Source organism: the organism of the source record quoted next, unplaced genomic scaffold (assembly GCF_019419815.1).
Source record: "Pyrus x bretschneideri cultivar Hongxiangsu unplaced genomic scaffold, Pyrus_bretschneideri_v1 Contig6, whole genome shotgun sequence".
Taxonomy (NCBI): domain Eukaryota; kingdom Viridiplantae; phylum Streptophyta; class Magnoliopsida; order Rosales; family Rosaceae; genus Pyrus; species Pyrus x bretschneideri.
The window spans coordinates 8,213,017-8,231,104 of record NW_025999798.1 but is presented as its reverse complement, the minus strand read 5'-3'; the positions used below and the strand labels follow the sequence as shown (position 1 = coordinate 8,231,104).

The window sequence follows — 18,088 nt, the reverse complement described above, 5'->3', positions numbered from 1 at the left end:
TAAATGTGCATTTATACATGTAATCATCTCAAACTAAGTTGTAACTTAATACTAACTTCATAAAACTTGGCGGGTCTACATAAAGTTCATGACATTTCACAATGTTCTTTTGATGTTCTCTTTAAGGAAAGCTACTATGTAGCCATTACATTGAAGAGAATAAGCAAGGGTAAGGAGCTAATAACAACTACGTAAAGTGACGTGTGAATTTCATCTTATAATCAGTAAGAAACTTATTGAATTCATCATTAACTTGATTAACAAAGTGAATTCTCTTTAGTTGACAAAGTGAATTCTCTCTTTGATTTTTCTTTTTTCGTCCTTTTGTCGATAAGTGAGATTATCTTCCCTTCTAATTCTATCACATTCCCTCTCCTCCCCTTCTAATTCTATCCCCTTCTCTCCCCTCCTTTCACACTTTCATCTTCGTCCTTCTCTCTATAAAAAAGTCAACACAAGATGTGACATGTTTTATTCGTAACCCTTTAAATACGGGAGAGAGAATGAGAGAGAGATTAAAAGAAGAGAGAATTCTGCTCTTCTGTCGATTAGGTTTAGAAATTAGATGGGCTCGCCCTTGAAAGGAAACAAAAATATTGGGCCACAACAAAAGAAAAGATTGGCCCACAATATGACAACACCAATCCTTCAGTCGATCTTTGACCTTTCACCTGCTAAGTTCCCAAACGTTCACACATGGCGCAAATTGGCTCGTACCAGCCCCTCCAAATACATTTTCCAGCTGAAATTCAAACCAAAGCAGCATTTCCTTTCCTTTCTTGAACCACCAATGGCGGGTGCGCACTGCGCCACCTCCCTTGTCATCGCACACCCAATCCACTCCACCGCCAAACCAGTCAAACCAATCCTCTCAGCCTCCGTTTCCGTACCGTCAAAACCCACCCGACGGAGAAACCATTTACGCCCCAAAATCCTCAAAACCCTAACTCGACCCCACCCGCCACCCAAAACCCCTCTCCTTCCCGAACTGCCCCCGACGGAACCTGTAATTCCCACTGAGTCCCCGGTAACTCCTTCCGAGAACGACTCCAACACCGAACTTAGCTCTGACCGAAGCGACGTCGTTGCCGCAGAAGGCGATAAAGTTGAAGAACTGAGCGTGTCTGTGGCGACCCCGGAGCAAAATGGCATTGTTGGTAAATTTTCTGCCAAGTCCGTCCTTAAATTTGGGGCGTATTTGTTTGGGGCTTATTTGTTTCAGGCTTTTTTTACCGTTTGGTTGCTGGGAAATGATAATCCTGATCAGGAAACTGGGAAGTCGAAAACTTTAAGCAAATCGAAAGGGAAGGCTTTGTATTCGAATGTTGAGTCTGAATTGGGCAATGTGATTTATTTGGACGAGATACAATTGGACGAGAGGATAGAGGAAATTAGAGCAATGGCGAGGGAAGCACGAAAGTCGGAGAAAAGGGAGTTGAAGAAGGGAAGTATTGGTGATGAAGATGATGTTTCTGATGCAAGGAATAGAATAGGTATCGAAAAAGAGGTCGGAGAGCGGTTGGTTAGGTTGCAGAGGAGTTTGAATTCTAAAAGGGAGAAGTTGCAGGGTCCATATGTGAGTCATATGGAAAAGAATGAGAATGTAGAAGCTGGGAATTCTAAAGAGGAGGATGGGACATTGCTGTTTAAGAAAAAGGTCAAGTTTAAGGCCGAGGCGAAAAGCAATCCCAAGGGGTTTGGGGGTTTGGATGAGCATGGTGAATCTAGGAGGATAAAGAGAGATCCGGGCGGTGTAGATACAGTGGCGGGAGATGCAAGTGTTGGTAGTGATGGTAAAGAATTGTTGGATTCGGATAATGATGAAAACCGGCAAAAGAGTGATATTGGACAAGGTGTTTCCAAGACCGTAGAGGACGAACCCAAGTTGTTGCAAAATGACGGGAAACATTTGGAGAAAGGAACTCGGAGTATGGATAGCGGAAAGGACATAGGAGCTGGAACTTTTGAGCCACAAAATGGTAAAGCTTTTGAATTGCACAAAAACTGCATACTTTGTTGTTAGTTTGGCTCTTTTGTTAATTTGTTAAACTTTGTAGGTACCGTCCAGAAGACAAGACGAGGAAAGTCCTCTGAAGGGGTAAAGTCAAGAAAATCAAGGGCGTTGGGGAAGAAAAAATCTCCCTCAAAGAAAGAAATTCAGGAACCTACCATAAAATCTGGTGATAATGCTGCATTGAGTGTAAATAGCAGTTCAAAAAACAAAGAAGCTGAAAAGGAACCAGTGGCTAACAAAGTCAGTGGCAATCGATCAAAGAATGATATTGATCCGTGGTGGTTGGATCTTGCTTATGTTCTGGTATAAACTTTTCTTAATTTTCTATCTTTACTTATTTTATTTTATTTTATTTTTTATAAGTTGTGCTGCCTGTTTAGCAATTGAACTTTGTTGCATTTGACCAAACCATCTTAGCCAACTATTTAACTTTAAGGACTCATTGATGCTATCATAAAATGGATACTTGCAATCTTTATCTTATGCTTTATGATTCAGTCACTCATTCTATAGTTATGCCATTTTAGCTGTATATTTTCCCTTTTATGCTCCGTTATGAATTACGTTCACAAGTTTTACTTATCGGATCAATAAGCTCTTCTTTTTGTGTCTTATTTTGGTATTTGGGTAAGCTTTTTGTCTACAACTAACCATCAAATTGCTATGTATCCAATGTCAGGTTATTATGATCCGTAGAGGTTCTGGTAGTGAGGGGCAAGGCGGACTCTATACCTTAAAGCTCAGTTCTCAGCACCAAAGCAAGAGTGATTTTTCCTATACTGTCGCTTTCGAACACCGCACTGATGCCAATAACTTCTGTATACTGTTGGAAACTTTTTTCGAAGATCTGGGTGATTTCAGGGCTGATATTGTTCCTTTACCAAACAAAGTAATAATTCTAATTTGATTTCACAAAATTCAATATTTATGAGTCTGAAGCTGCTGAACATTGCATGAGCACAACGGAGTCGGCGTTTCAACTCTTAAAAGTGTTCAAAATATAATTTTTTCCCATTAGACATGCATTTTCCTTCATTCAAGTCATCAGTGTTAAGATGATAAAGCAACTTTATGTTTTGCAGGAACTTCGCAAAGCCATAAAGTCAGATAACATGAAGCTGATTTTTGTGAAGAGAGGGCAGCTTCAGCTGTATGCCGGGCAACCTTTTGAAGAAGTTGAGACAGCGTTGCGCTCTCTGGTTGAACAAGAGTGAAGTGCTTAGACTTTTTTCCTCTTTCAGAGTTCTTCTGCCAATCAGGATTGCTTTTGGTTTCAGAGTTCTGTCACATTCCTGATATTACGATGGCTTGGGTCTGCTGATCTCAAGTGAAGGTCTCCTCGTGGTTTTGGTAACGTGCAAGGGAAGCGTTGAATGACCCCGTTGTAGGAAAATATAGTGAAAGGCAGTTATAGAGATTTTCGTATTTCTGTCTTATGATATTTCTCTTCTTTCAAATGAATAGGAAATAGTTCAAATGTAGGAATCCATGTATTTGTTCGTACTGAGAGACAATATATTGTGGGAATAGAGCTTAAATGATTTCGATTTTTGGTGAAATTAATTGCTGACTTTCATTGTGGCACGTTCTAATCGCAGACACCAGAACACAGCTGAAAATTTCTTTACAGCGAAGTCTTTGAGTCGCCCTGTATATAACCGCCCGCTTGCTTCCCTGTAGATCTCAAAGATATTCTTTGAGAGAGTCGGAGAGGGTTTGGTTTGGTTACTTGCACTGCCGGTAAATTACTACCGTTCTGCAACTCTTTCGCTATTTCTGATGTTATCAAGAACGAAAATTTTATTAAACGAAGAAATTCATCAACAACGGAAAAACAGCTTTTAGACGAAGCTGGAAGATGTAAATTCGTAGCACTCTCAAACTCTAACTGCAGCTAAAAGGTTACCAGCAGAATCACAAACCAAACGAGCACTCCCACTATAGCTTCTACCACCAGCAAAACCCAAACCCTAATCCACCGTCTTCTTCTAACCTTTCTACTGAGAAGAAGTAATTTTGACCATGGACTGAGCATGAATCGTTGACAAATTAGACTGGCAAAAGTTTAGCCAAATCTGCTGCTTCTCCGGTTTCTCCTCTTCATTTTCCCGCAACTTCTCCTCTTCATTCTCCCGCAGCTTCTCCTCTTCATTCTCTGTATAGGCATTGTATACCGACATTACGATTCCCCGCGCTGCTTCTCTCGCCTCAGGCAGCCTATCATTCAACAAATCTGCAGCCATTTGCACCAGAGAAACCAGCCCATAATCCTTCATTCCTTCAAGGCCCTGAAAATCGGTACCAAAATCCCATTTTCCGTAACAAGGTTAACAAGAAAAATGGCATGTCCAACGTCAAAACTCAAGAGAACATTTTGGTTTCATAGTATATACCATCTTGGCGACACAAGATGCGATGGAAATGGCAGCTTTGGCCCTGACTCTAGGGTTGCCATGGGAAGCGTAAGCTCGGAGCTTCTGAAGCAGAGGAAGAGGGGTCAAGGACTGCACCATCGAGCTCAGTGCCCTGTCTGCTTCTTCACACACAAAACGTTTGTCTTGAGATGCCTTGAGCAACAATTGCAGCAGCTGTGAACCCATTGAACAATCCAAGCCGTTCATCAGAACATAAAAAAATGAAAACGAAATTGTTGTCAAACGATCCCTAAATTTAAGAAAACAAGAAAAGTTTGGGTACACACCAATTGGTCAAATGCATTAGAGGATGCGGAGTCAAGTAAACCATCACCAAAGGCGGTGAAGATGTCGGAAGAAGCCATAATCGAGGTCTTGATTAAGGCACTTCTCGGATTCTTCATTGCCTTCACCAGCACCACTACAACATTCTCTCTGCCCATACAAAAATGACGTCGTTTTAGTGGACTTGTTACAGAAGAGAATCGAATGTTGGAACAAGGAAGAAAAGCACTCACAGAGTAGGAGCCAGAAGAGCAGAGTGGTGGAGTGCAAAACGCCTAACATTGTTCAGAGACTCACACACCTTCACCCAATCCTTTGATTCCAATCCCTCACTCAAGCTCTGAAATTTCAAATAAATTACTTTAATACACAGGCGAAGGGAGTCGAATTCGCGTGCAAGGGACATCCGATGAGATAGAGAATTACCTGGATCTTGAGATCCGGGTCTGAGAAGGGTTTGAGATTCTCAGAGGAGATGTAATCGATGGCGGAATCCGCGGTTGCAGGAAGCGGAGCCTGATTTTCGTCATTTACGAGGCCGGATTGCTGCTTTTGCATTGGAACAGCAACTTTGGTTTGCTTTTTGGGTCTTTCCGGTGTGGTTGGGAGAGCATTGTCGATGGGTCTGAGAGCCATTGCCATTGAAATCGGAGACCGAACGCGGTGATGGAGCAAAGAAGATAGAAGAGAGAGAGAAAGAGATGTGAGATTGAGATTGAAAATCTCTGGGTTTCGATGATGAATGAGGGTTGGTGTGTGTGTGATAGAGATAAAGAAAGTAGGTGAAGAAATTGTTTGTTTACCTTTTAATTTTAAATTTTAAATTTTGAAAAGCCGTAGAAAGCTCCGTTGGATCTTTCCCCTTTGTAACGGTCACATTCAACAAAACGGATTATACTCTGGTGAGTCCGCTGTATTAAATCGGATGTATTCAATTGAGATTTTATAAGATTTTAATTCTTTTAATGAATTTAGGAGTATTCAATCAGGATTTTAAGCGATTCTCTGAAATTCAAAGTGTATTCAATTAGAATTTTAAGATAGTTTATTAAAATCCTTAAAAATCTGGGTGTATTCAATTAGGATTTTAAAGAAGTTTATAACATTCTAGGTGTATTCAATTAGAAATTGATTTTAAAGACTTTGAGAAAGTTAAGGAATTAGATGGAATTGAAGAGATTTCGTAGTGTATTTTAAGCATCCACAAATCTCACATCTCCATATGAGATTTCGAGAGAATTGAATCAAAATTTTATATAGAATCTCTACAAATCAATTAAACTCCATAAAAATCCATGGATTTATAAATCCATTAAACTCTCTCAAATTCTCAATTAAATCCACCCCCTAAGATACGTGGCATGACGTTGATGTTTTTTACTATGGAAGTCCTCATGAGAAAAGGCAATTGCCGTCTGGGGGCCTAGGGTAAGGAGAAATTCTGAAGTTCGATGATCGAATTACAATATTCCTCCGACTTTGAAACAAAAAATTTCCCTCTTCTTTGATCCGGCATCCAAATTATGCAATTCCTACGTACTTCTCTGATTTGCAGGCTGACCATGGCCCACTCTCTGGTCCCACCCCTGTCTTTGCCCTTAGTCTTGTGTTCAAACAAAAGACCCTCTCGCATGTAAGGGCCAGGCACCCGAAATCTTGTGTCTTGGGCCGCACATGAGAGGTGGGACACAATATCCCCCAAGGGTACGGGGTAAGCAATCAATTAAATTTCAAAAACCCTCCAAATCAAACTGATCAATGTATGAAGCAGGTTCAACTTTCACAATTTCCAGCAGCATATAGAATGATGATGATCATCAAATCCGCAATGTATGCCCCTTACATAGTTATATAACAAAAACTGTAAAGCATTTTGAATTGCGAAATAAGAGACCATACTCATATGAAGGGAAAATGTGTGGTTATTCACCAGTATGCGCGCCCAACAACCATATTCAACACAGGCAATTCGCCATACAGCACAAAAATTTGCTCTCTAGGTCAAAAGTTTGATTTCATCTACTGTAACAAACGATAAAGGTCCTCTCATGGCTGGGGAGGCGGGCGTCCACCAGTGAGGGTCATCAACTCCCAACACACATCTGCAATTCTCAACTGAACCAGGTAACCTGAACAATTGGCAAAACACTATATTAAAGCATCGATGGTTCTCGAAGCTAAACTCATGCTCCTGAATAACTGCTACTGAAGTTAATGCTACAATTATAACTCGGTTTCTTCGACATCCTGCATATTTGATACTCTATACCTGCATCCACAAGTATTTAGTCAAATGCAAGTACCTGTGGAACTTGAGAAATTATGAAAAGGGATGCATATGAGTTGCAAATAGAACACTTGCTGCACAAGATCATTACATGAATGTTTGTTTTGAGAATTCAGAATCACTGAAATCGAAAATCTGCCAGAAGCACATCAACAGGAAAAATGGGAAAGAAAAAAAGCCAATATTTGCCAGAAAAAAAATGCATATTTCACCCAGCTATTGTGCATATCATGCATGCACGTCATTCACCCAGCTTTTGTTTACCTTACCGTGTACAACACAGTAGAATCCAATATTTTAAAAGTTACAACCCGAACATTCAATTCATCAAAGCATTTTATCAAATGTGAATCAGAGGAATAACATGTTGGCATGCTCCCTAAAGTCATGACTCTTTTTGCAGATACATGTATAGAATTTCAGTAACTCCATTTGAAGTCTCATTACCTCCACAGAGTGCCTTCAATCTTGTTAAGAAATTGATGAGACGAAGACCTTTCAGGAAAAAAATCTCTCGTTTCCCAATATTTTCTCTGTCAACGTGAATGAACGAGAAGGCACCTTGTGTCAGTTGTGTGTCACCACTCACTGAGTACGACACATCTAAATCCCTCCAGTAAATTGCATGACACACGACTTTACCATGATCTTGACGCATGTTGAGACTTTGCAGTTTCTCGAAGAACAGCACCAACAATTCCTGCCTGCTCAAGGCATTCAGCCTTGTGCAAGGCATCCAACAGAACAACACATGTCTTGGAATGAATATTACAACCTTTCCGCCGAGTTTCCTCAAAAAGTGTATATGCGTCCATTGCCCTTTCTGCATTGCTCAACCCTTCTATCATAGCATTATAACAAGCAGAATCGGGAATGCCACCACTGGCCTTAAACTTCTCAAAAAGCCCACTAGCATCCCTTATGTTCCCAGCCCTTGCAAGTCCAGAGATCATGGTAGTGTAGGTGATTGTATTAGGGTTTAACCCTTGTTTCTTCATCTCTTGCCAGTATACAAAAGCCTTATTGAATTTTCTAACCCTACAAAGACCATTTATGAGAATGCTATACGTTACATGGTTGGGTGTACATTTCATATCTTTCATCGATTGAAAGCAGACAATTGCTTCATCAATTTCACCAGCTTTCACAAGTCCATCAAGCAAGCAATTATATGTGTAAACGTTAGGTGACAAACCTTTCTGCATCAACTCTTCCATGACTAGATATGCTTCATCTATTCTACCTACCTTCCCAAACCCATCAACAAGACTACTATAAATGATTACATTCAGTTCTACTCCTTTTGACTTTGCTTCTTCAAAAAGCATGTATGCTTCATCAAGCCTGTCAATCTTGGCAAGACCATCAATGACAGAACCATAAGTAACGACGGTGGGTTGGTGACCCTTAGTTTTCATTTCCTCCAGAAGCTGGTATGCTTTATTCACCTTTCCACTTTTGCAGAATCCATCAATGATGGCGTTGTAAGCACGGGTGTCCAATACACAGCCTTGATCCTTCATTGCATAGTATAATTCATATGTTTGATGTGCAAAACCTCCTTTTACAAGGCCATGAATTAAGATTGAATAACTTCGCACATCAGGAATGAATCCTTGAGTCTTAATCTCCCCAAACAAAGATCTACCCTTTTCAATTTCTCCGGCCTTTAAAACACAATCCATATAGGTATTAAGAAGCATGAGATCAGGAGAACAGCCCCTACGCTGCATTTCTTTGTATATTTTGTGACCATCCTCCTTCCTGCCACATTTGAAGAAGTTCCTGATGAGGGATGTGTATACAATGGCATTTGGAGTCTGATCAGCGTCCAGCATCTTTTCATAAAGCCTATAGGCATCATCTACTCTTCCTTGTTTTCCCAAGCCATCTATAAGAGAACAAAATGTAACTGCATCTGGTGTGCAGACTTTGTGATCCATTCCTTCAAATATAGAACTAGCATCATCAAGTTTTTGAGCTTTACAGAGTCGATCAATCATTATGTTTACAGTCATAACATTAGGATATAAGCCAGCTTCTTTCATGGCATCCCGAACCTGCAGAGCATCCTTGAGGTTACCAGCCTTACAAAGCATGTCTATTAGAATGTTATAAGTTGGAAGATTGGGAGCTGCATCTTTCTTCATCTCATCAAAAACCCTTAACGCTTCTACTGCTCGTCTCTTCTTCCCTAGGCAGGTGAGAACACAATTATATGCAATCACACTCGGAATGCACCCCTTTCTTCTTTGCCTCTCAAACAAGCTGTATGCTTCCTCAAACCTTCCAGCAGAGCCATAGCCCATGATCATGGTGTTATACGCATACACACAAGGCACTTTCCTATGTCTGTCCATCTCCTCAAATAGCTCCACCGCTTCGTCTAGTCTCGCAGCTTGGCAGAGAACTCCTATCATGCTAGTATACGTCACATCATCAGGCACCAAGCCATGCATTCTCATTTCATGAAAGAATTTCCAGGCCATATCCACCTTACCGACCTTGCCAAAGCAATCTATACAGACATTATAAAGCACAACATCTGCACTAAAAGAGTTGCTCTTCATCTCATCCAACAAGGAGAGGGCAGCATCAACTCGTCCTTCCTTGGCAAATACACGAATAATAGTTGTAAATAAATGCACAGTAACTTCATAACCTAGCTCCTGCATTTGATGAAAGAGAGTCAGCATGAGATCAGATTCAGGAACTGTAGACAAAGCCCCGATAAGAGTTGTATAGGCTGAAAATGCTGGGCGGAATTTGAACTTCCTCATTGTTTGCAGTAGATTGAAACCATCTTTCAGCTTCTGTGACCTGATACAGCTCACAACTAACTCAATACATGTGGTATTAAATGGGCCAATTCCTGCTACACTCATTTCTTCCAGGACCTGTTCCAAATAATTAAGATTTCTACTCCTGGCCATGACCATGAGAAGTGAATTGTATGCTTCGGGACAGTGTGCTTGGTCAGTTTGTTTCTCACACCACCGAAAATAATTAAGTGCTAAACTGACATCTTTCAACCTCCTTAAAACTCCAATAACTGATTCTGATTGAGGCGTTTTGTCAAGCGCCGATAGAGCATTCTCAAGGGGGGGTCCCCAAGGACCACGCTCCAAGACTCGGCACACATCATCAACTACTTGTCTCACATCAATCGAAGACACAACTTTCTCTTCAGACGGAGGCTCATTTGACAAGGATGAAAACCTTTTCGAAAATGTGTAAATGTTCAAATGAAAGCCATGTCGTATCCCTGCAACTGCAACAAGGAAAAAGATCAAGCAAATAGTAATAACTGACGAACATCATTGAAGCCAAAGAGACTTGTGAATATATTATCTATCTGATCAATGAATATACCAAAGTCCAAAACACTTCACTCAATCGAGAATAAACAATCTATGCGAGTCAAGATTACCTTGTTGTCTTAGGAGCATCTTCACAAATGCATGCCCAATCTATCACCGTGTATGCTCTTTGCCTTCCAAATATCTAATTCAATAAGTTTAAGACATAACCCATGTCAGAAAACCGCTACTTAAACATCACACAGTGTAAGCTAAGTTGTGTAAACATTGGGACATAAATAGTAAACACCAAAAGCGCAATCCAGTAAGCAAATGAAAACATCTGCCAAGAGGAACACAGCTCAATATTAGTTATATTTTTTATATACTGGGCCAGGGGAATCGAACACAGAACCCCCGATTGCACGGGTTAACGCTCGTAACCACTTGAGCTACAATGTTGAATTAAGGAAGAACGTCCCACGCTTCCTACAACTTTAATGTGCAAACTCATATGAATGCATAGGAACTAGGAACCAATGATCTATATTTGAGATTTTGCATGCATTTTTCAAATTTGATGAGAAAGCATGAGAAAATTGGAATTAATTCATTGGTGAGGGCCGAGCTTGATTGCAGAAACACGAAATTCCGAACATTTCAGAGTACAAAATAGCACGCAATCAACCGAAGAACAAATTCTGACAGATATTATGTACTTGTAAATTCACGTACCGGCCAATCTTGAAGCGCAGGGCAATGGAGGTTTAGGGTTTAAGGTTTAAACCCAAAATCTGCTACGGAAATCAGAAGAGCAAAAGACGATGGCACGAAAATAGTGCTAAAACACGGCGTTTCGGTACAGGAACATATACGGCGGCGTATTGTTCTGTTATCTATTTGGATTGACAGTCGGTAGTTGGAAGATAGATGTGGTAAAAATAATAAATAAATAAATAAAGAGATTTAAGCTCTTGTGGTAAAGTTTGTTAGGATTTATATTCAAAATTGATCAACTCTTCATACAAATATTAGGCTAAAATGGACCTTCTGTTAATTGTTAACATGTGGGGCTAGCTCACGTGCTAATAATTAACAAAAATTTGATGGAATTTTCATTTTTTGTCTTAAATCCTAACAAACTTTATAATATAAGCTTAAATTCTATTTTTTTTTTTACCACAGGGCTATCTTCCAACTATCTTATTATCACATAAACTATTAATCCAATTAAACCTTTTTTTTTTTTTGGTAAATACACTCCATAATTTGTTGACCACAACCCACGTGCTTTATACGCCTCATATCTATCTTTTTAATTAAAATTTATCTTAACACACCATACTTATTTTCTAATATTACCCTCGCACCCCATACTCTTTGTCAATTATGGATTTTAAAGTTTCGTTTTCTATATATTTTGGGGTTTTTGTCAATTAGGGATCATTTTCCTTTCTTGCAGTGCAGTTGCATAATACCTTGATTTTTTCAAATCCTTCTCAATCACCTGGTAAGCCCTTAGTTGGAAATAAGATGATTGGTAAGCCCTTAGTTGGTTTGAGAGTCAATTAGGATGATTGCATAAGTGTCATTAGGTGAAGAACATTAGGTTTCTCATCCACCGTATTGGCTTCCTTTAGTTTCATCTACAACAAAACAATTCAATAATTGTTACTAAATTTGATGTGGTTGAATTGCCTAGTGATAATATCATTTTTCTTAATATTTGCGGATTTTCTCTTTTAAAATCTTATTATGCTTACATAGTCATTTTATAAAAGGATACTTTGGATGCGGTTCCTAATCTCTAACACTCTTTGACTAAAACCTTAAATGGTATTCAAAGTTTGATCAAAGTCCCTTGACTTTGTATACCTCATTATATTACTATTAGTATTTATAGTTTTATAGTTTTGACATTAATTGTTTGATATTTTATGAGATTTATAATCCTATAAATTTAAAATCTCTCATTATAATACTATTAGAAACGGCTACAATAAAAAAATTCAAACATTTTGATTGACATAGTGTTAAAAAAAAATTGGTACTTTTCACTTATAACAAAGTGGTACAAGAATGGGTACATTATAAATATATTAGGGTACAAATAAAAGATTAAAAAAATATGAGTACAAATGAAATTTTAAAAAATATGGGCTCAAAAAGAAATTAATACATGGGTACAAATTAAAACTAAGAAGAAAATACTACAAATTTAAAAAAAGGCTGCAAATTAAAAGTGGTACAAACTAAAAATATGAATATATGATACAAAGTTTAGCCATAAAACATATACCATATGTAATTTTTCTATCATTGATTAATTATACAATGTCACGTGACAATAAACACATGGGCACAAATGCAAATATGTGACATCCCGTCCCAAAATTCATATTAACGTACGTGTGAAATTACGACTCTACCCCTAGTTCGTTTCGTTTACGTTTAGTGTTGTTTTGTGTGGTGTTGGCGAGCGTAGGGTCACACACTCACACACCCTGTCTTTCTCTCCCGTGTTTCCCTCTCCCTCTGTCTTTCCCTGTCTGTCTCTCTCTCTCTCTCCCGTGCTCCCATTTCTTCTTCTTCCTTCAAACTTGTACGGACAAACCCAAAACCCCTCAAACCATCACTGAACGAGGAAACTAAGGACACCTTCGAACTCGTGAAGCTCGTGCGAGTGCAACCATACCATTTTCAGGTGAGAAATCCTACGTTTTCACGTCGATTCGACAATGGCCGATTTGAGTATTATTCATGCAAACTTAATCTAGCATGTTTTTGGGATTTTGAAGCTTGTAGATGTCTTAGTGAGGTCCCAAGAAGCCTCGGAGTGCTTCGTTGGACGAGTTTGGACGTCGGGATAGCTTGGTTCGAAGTTGGCCGGTTTTGGATTGTGTGGACAGGTATGATCGCGTGGTTTTTAGCTTTTAAAAGTGGTATATCGTGATTCTACTAGTCCTAAGCTTCATTTTGGTTCAAAAATCATGAAAATTGGTTGAGAAACGAGTGAGAAAATGAAGTTTGAAGTTTTCCCAGTTTTCCGGCGCCGGAGTCTCGCCGGAGAAGGTGACGGAATATTCCGTCAAATCTGACGGAATATTCCTGACGCTGTTAACGGAATCTGTCAAAACTAACGGAATATTCCTAACGGCGTCAGTTGACGCCGTCAGTGTGCACCGCACGTGCCTGCGCGTGGCCGGCGCGTGTGGCCGTGCCTTGGCCGGCGTGGGGGCGCGTGCGGCGGAGGAAAATTATTCTAAAAGTATGGTTGTGATCCTGAGGTTGTGTAGAGCACGTTGGTGTATTCAATTGTCCATTTTGAGCAATGTATGAGAAGTTATTACGAGAAGTTGGTTATGTGCTTTTAAATTAACGTTTTCATAGCTATTTCGCATATAGGTGATTCGTATCCCGAGGACGAGCATGCACACTCGAGGCAGGGGGCTACGACCCTTCCACTTACCAGTGAGTGGGCTTTTGGTTTTCCGTATATACCTATATACATTTATATTCCCAGAAATTAAATAAAAAGGGTTATTTGTTTTATGCCATGCACCATATGATTGTCGTTTATGCATCATCACATGCATTAGTAGTGGCATACATATATATATGCGTATTGGGTGCTGTGGACGCACAGGTAAGTGCCAGGTAAATGTTATTCATATTTACATTCAGCAGTAGTTCGAGATGCTTAGAGAGCTCATAACCTGCACCCCCGGTGTTAGTGCTCCCGCCCTGAGCAGGGCACAGTCCTTCACGTGATGTTCACCTCCTGCACCCCATGCTCAGCTTGGATCCAAGCTAGGTGCACAGGCTTGTCGTACAGACCACATTAGGTGGTTCCGACTCGTAGGTGACTCGCGATTATTCGCACAGCCTTCACGTGATCGTAGCACTAGAGCGTACATATACGTTACACCCAGTCCTGTCGTACAGACCACTTTAGGTGGTTCCGACTCGTGGGCAGGTTCAGTTGTTCAGTTATTGTGTTGAGATTTGAGCTCTATATGCAGCCGTACAGGTCACGTTAGGTGACTCCAGCTGCCAGATGTTATGTTATTGATGTGATTTATACCTGAGCACTTGCATATCATTATGAGGCTTTGACATGGCACATTCTTGAGCATGATTGGTATACCCTTGAGCATGTTTGGCATATTTATACATACGTATATATGTTTATTTTTCTGGGAAGTATACAGGTTTTACGGCGAGGGGTTAGAATGTATTTTGTTAAATGGTTTTCAAAGAGCTTTGTTTTTGCCCACTCACGCCTTTGTTTTTGCGCCTCTCCAGGTTCTAGTGGTCTAACAAGTTCGGTGGTTTTCCCAGAGGGCGTCCCGGCATTTCTGACAGATACTCACCATTGTAGGGTCACCTTCGGGTGTACTATTGTCGTATCATTTTCTTTGGACTGCTGTAGTCTTGCTCTGAACTTAGCGTTTCACTTATGCTAGCACTTGTCTTAGTACTTTGTATGCTAGCTTTTAAATTATTCGTACTTTTTACATTACTTTCTTTAGCTTCCGCGCGTGCACATGGCTACGTCACCTCCGCGTGACGGCCAGCACGCCCTGATCTCGGTCGGGGTGTGTCAAAATAAAACTTTAAAAAATATGGGCAAAAAAAGAAATTAATATATGGGTACAAAGTAAAACTGAAAAGAAAATTGGTACAAATTTAAAAAGGTTTGCAAATTAAAAATAGGTCCAAACTAAAAATAAAAATATATGATAAAAAATTTAGCCATAAATATAAATATACTAATTATAACATTTTGAACACTAAAGGAATATATTTAAAAATAAAAATAAATCATTATTAAAATAATTAATGATGTTATTAATACCCAATGACCTTGATCAAAAATTGAAAAGGAATAAGGTTTTAATCAATGAAATAGCAAAATGAGGGATGCGAACCTAATTTTTCCTTTTATAAAAAGGAAACTAATGAAAATAGCTTGAAAACTTTGAGTTTTAACGATAAGGATAAAATAAAGGGTAAAGTGAATAGTACCATGATGTGACTTTTTAGTGTAAAAATGTGATTTTTCATTAAATTGAACAGTATCGAGAGCTTTTCGTTAAAGTTTCCTTTATAAAAAGGGAATTGTTATTAGCACTCCAAAAATCACATTACTTTCCTTACAAGTGTATTTTTCTTTCTAATCATAGAAAGAGTTTGGAGTGCTAAATAAGATTTTTGAAGTGCTAATAACAATTCTCTAAAAAAACCCAAAAGGAACCCGATAAACTACAACAGATAAACTAAAAGGCCCAAGTAAAGTGAGAGTAGCAACCCAAGATACAACGGGAGGCCCTTACAAACTTAGGCCCGTAGGCTGCAATAACAAACAACAAAAAACCCTAGTCTCGAGCAACATAAACCAGACCGCCGCTAGGGGTGGTTCGGTATGGGATACCATACCGAAACTAGTATCCCGAATCCCAAACCAAAATTTTTTGGGACGGGAATTTGAAGACCAATCCCAAACCAAATTTTCGGGAATCCCAAATTTCGGGAATCCCGAAATATTTTCGGGATTTTGGGACAAATCGGGAATCCCAAATTGAAATATGAAATTATGAATTGTTCTTCAAATATATAATTCAAGAACACATTCATGAACTAGGAATTTCATTTCATTCACACTACCATTTAATTGAACACTGGCATGCCTGACTGTTTTTATCATAGTCAAAATTCAAATTAATTAAACCATTTTTGCAATCTGTTGAGAGACAAAAGAATCAAGTCTTCTGAAATCATCAACCATGGCAGCAGCAATAATAAAATCCACATGAATATCAAACAGAACATGAAAAATATGCAAGGTGTAGAGCATTCCAGGTTGCAGAGCATGAATTAGAAACTACTAGCATCAATTATAAAAGAATAATATATATATATGTATAAATATATATATAATAATTAACATTATTTATTTTCGGTTCGGTATGGGATTCCCGAAATATTGAGAAGCCAATCCCGAATTCCATACCGAAATTTTGGGATCGGTTCGGGATAGCATCCCAAAAATTTCGGGAATTTCGGTTTGGGAAATTTTTGGTTTGGGATTGGGATTTTTTCGGTTCGGTTCGGGATTTTTGGGAATTTTTTCCACCCCTAACCGCCGCTGCCGCCACACCCTTGGAGGAAGCCAAACTTCAAACTGAGAGAATAGACACCAAATCCAAAGGCCCTTCACAAACCCCTGCAAATATATACAAACAAAATATCATATGGATAGAGAGTGAGGCTAAGGGGGTATGTAAAATACCTAACACTTGGCCTCGATAGGGATCCGACATGCCGGTTGAATGAGGGAAAGTGAAGGAGGGTAATTGATCTAGAATCCAATTTTGGATCGGAGCCCGCGAATTTGAGTACATGGTGGGATGGGGATGGAGTATCACTACTAATGAGGAACGTGGAAATAAAATTAAAAGAGAGAAAGCCGTAAAAGTAGGCAAAAAACGTCGAATAAAGGGCATGAAACCCAAATCTAAGACAAGCTCAGGGGATAGTTGAGACTCGACTCAATGGAAACTAAGATAAACCCAGGTGAAAATTAGGAATAAAAACGAAGGAAGGAGACTGGAAAGGGGAGAGAAATAGGAGGTGGATGCAGGGAAGGAGATAGAGCAGATGAGATGAGAGCGAAGGAAATATATGGAAAAGGCAGAGGAGAGAGAAGGGAAAAAGGGAACGAGGAGGGAAGAAAGAGTAGCGGGCTATTGCCTACCCCAAGCAAAAGCAAGGGTCAGCGGCTGAGCTTGAAGTTGGGGATAGAGCTTGGGGATCTGGGTTTCTAGAGAGAAACAAAGAGAGAGAGCCGCTTAAGGAACAATGGTGTTGTATTTGATTTTCAAAGGGTTTATTCAACAATATGTGGAGTGCTAATAAAATATAAGCATTTTGGTGATAGCTCGGATGACCACAAGATGGCCATGAAACAACCCACCATCTATAATGGTGGGTTGCTTTGGTTTTACCTTGGATGATACGTAGCATTGAAGCCTTACCCTTTTTATTAGGCATTTGGTTTCAGCTTCCTAACAAAAATAAACCGGATAGCAAAGCAAAGCTAGACAAATCTTTAAACGACAACATTTTGTATTATAAGAAATATGACATATCATCATATTTCTCACTGAGTTGTCATCACTAACTCTGTATCTAAAGCGAATTCAAAATTCCGATGAATATATAAACCTAATTGGTAGTGTCTAACATACCTACCGTTTATTATTCACCAAATTTGGGCTAGACTACAACACAACCAATTTTGTACGTAATTTTTTCTACCCTTGTAACTGATACTTAAAGTGCTTTTGAAATCTAAATTTTGTTTTAGAGCTTTGGGAAAGAAAAAAGATATGTTCGCACGAGTTTAGTTCAACATGATTGATTTTCACCTTAGGTCATCAATGTTGAAAAAATTGTTTGAAAGGCCCACGTGTCACGTGATGTGTAATGAGTGAATTTTAATCAAAATTCAAACGCAGATTACCATATTACATTATTACTATATTGACAGTGACATTAAAATCGGGAATTGTGATATCCACATATCCTATTTTATTTTTCACACACCTTTTTAATTTTTGACTGTCGGATCGGATGAATTGAAGAAGATCAATAAACAAAAATTATAAAAGGATGTGTGAGAAGTACAATAGGATGTGTGAATAGCATGTCCTAAAATTAGAGTGCGTGGGCGTGGAATTGCCAAAAAAGCACAATATACGAAGATGGTTCGGGGCGATCTAAACGG

The 18,088-nt window shown here is 39.2% G+C and overlaps 3 protein-coding genes across 4 annotated transcripts; 1 reads left to right on the top strand and 2 right to left on the bottom strand.

The window, feature by feature from the left end:
• Positions 1–766: 766 nt before the first annotated feature.
• Positions 767–3,573, top strand: LOC103943655. Its single transcript, XM_009353985.3, has 4 exons — positions 767–1,979; positions 2,058–2,317; positions 2,694–2,903; positions 3,097–3,573. The coding sequence occupies exons 1-4, from the start codon at positions 791–793 to the stop codon at positions 3,226–3,228; spliced, it is 1,791 nt and encodes a 596-aa protein (XP_009352260.2). The 5' UTR covers positions 767–790; the 3' UTR covers positions 3,229–3,573.
• A 214-nt stretch (positions 3,574–3,787) lies between these two features.
• Positions 3,788–5,502, bottom strand: LOC125471474 (TOG array regulator of axonemal microtubules protein 2-like). The gene is made up of 5 exons (XM_048571893.1): positions 5,140–5,502; positions 4,947–5,053; positions 4,716–4,863; positions 4,408–4,602; positions 3,788–4,302 (listed from the first exon to the last, which is right to left on the bottom strand). Exons 1-5 carry the CDS (start codon positions 5,353–5,355, stop codon positions 4,012–4,014), a joined length of 957 nt encoding a protein of 318 aa, XP_048427850.1. The 5' UTR covers positions 5,356–5,502; the 3' UTR covers positions 3,788–4,011.
• Positions 5,503–6,617: 1,115 nt separating this feature from the next.
• Positions 6,618–11,214, bottom strand: LOC103943656 (pentatricopeptide repeat-containing protein At3g06920). Of its 2 annotated transcripts, XR_001952899.2 has the most exons (4): positions 11,035–11,214; positions 10,431–10,504; positions 7,448–10,271; positions 6,618–6,982 (listed from the first exon to the last, which is right to left on the bottom strand). XR_001952899.2 is itself a non-coding variant. In XM_009353986.2 (3 exons), exons 2-3 carry the CDS (start codon positions 10,447–10,449, stop codon positions 7,639–7,641), a joined length of 2,652 nt encoding a protein of 883 aa, XP_009352261.2. In that variant the 5' UTR covers positions 10,450–10,504; positions 11,035–11,214; the 3' UTR covers positions 7,189–7,638. The 2 variants fall into 2 exon arrangements, 1 of the variants encoding a protein (XP_009352261.2); XM_009353986.2 differs by lacking the exon at positions 6,618–6,982 and having other exon boundaries at positions 7,189–10,271.
• Positions 11,215–18,088: the final 6,874 nt, after the last annotated feature.

Bases quoted from the DNA above. Each gene is read 5' to 3' on its own strand.
- LOC103943655 (XM_009353985.3), top strand. From the start codon at position 791: ATGGCGGGTGCGCACTGCGCCACCTCCCTTGTCATCGCACACCCAATC. The intron at 1,980-2,057 runs GTAAAGCTTTTG...TAAACTTTGTAG, and splicing joins AACTTTTGAGCCACAAAATG to GTACCGTCCAGAAGACAAGA. The intron at 2,904-3,096 runs GTAATAATTCTA...TATGTTTTGCAG, and splicing joins TTGTTCCTTTACCAAACAAA to GAACTTCGCAAAGCCATAAA.
- LOC125471474 (XM_048571893.1), bottom strand. From the start codon at position 5,355: ATGGCAATGGCTCTCAGACCCATCGACAATGCTCTCCCAACCACACCG. The intron at 4,864-4,946 runs GTGAGTGCTTTT...TTGTATGGGCAG, and splicing joins GCTCTTCTGGCTCCTACTCT to AGAGAATGTTGTAGTGGTGC. The intron at 4,603-4,715 runs GTGTGTACCCAA...ATGGGTTCACAG, and splicing joins CTAATGCATTTGACCAATTG to CTGCTGCAATTGTTGCTCAA.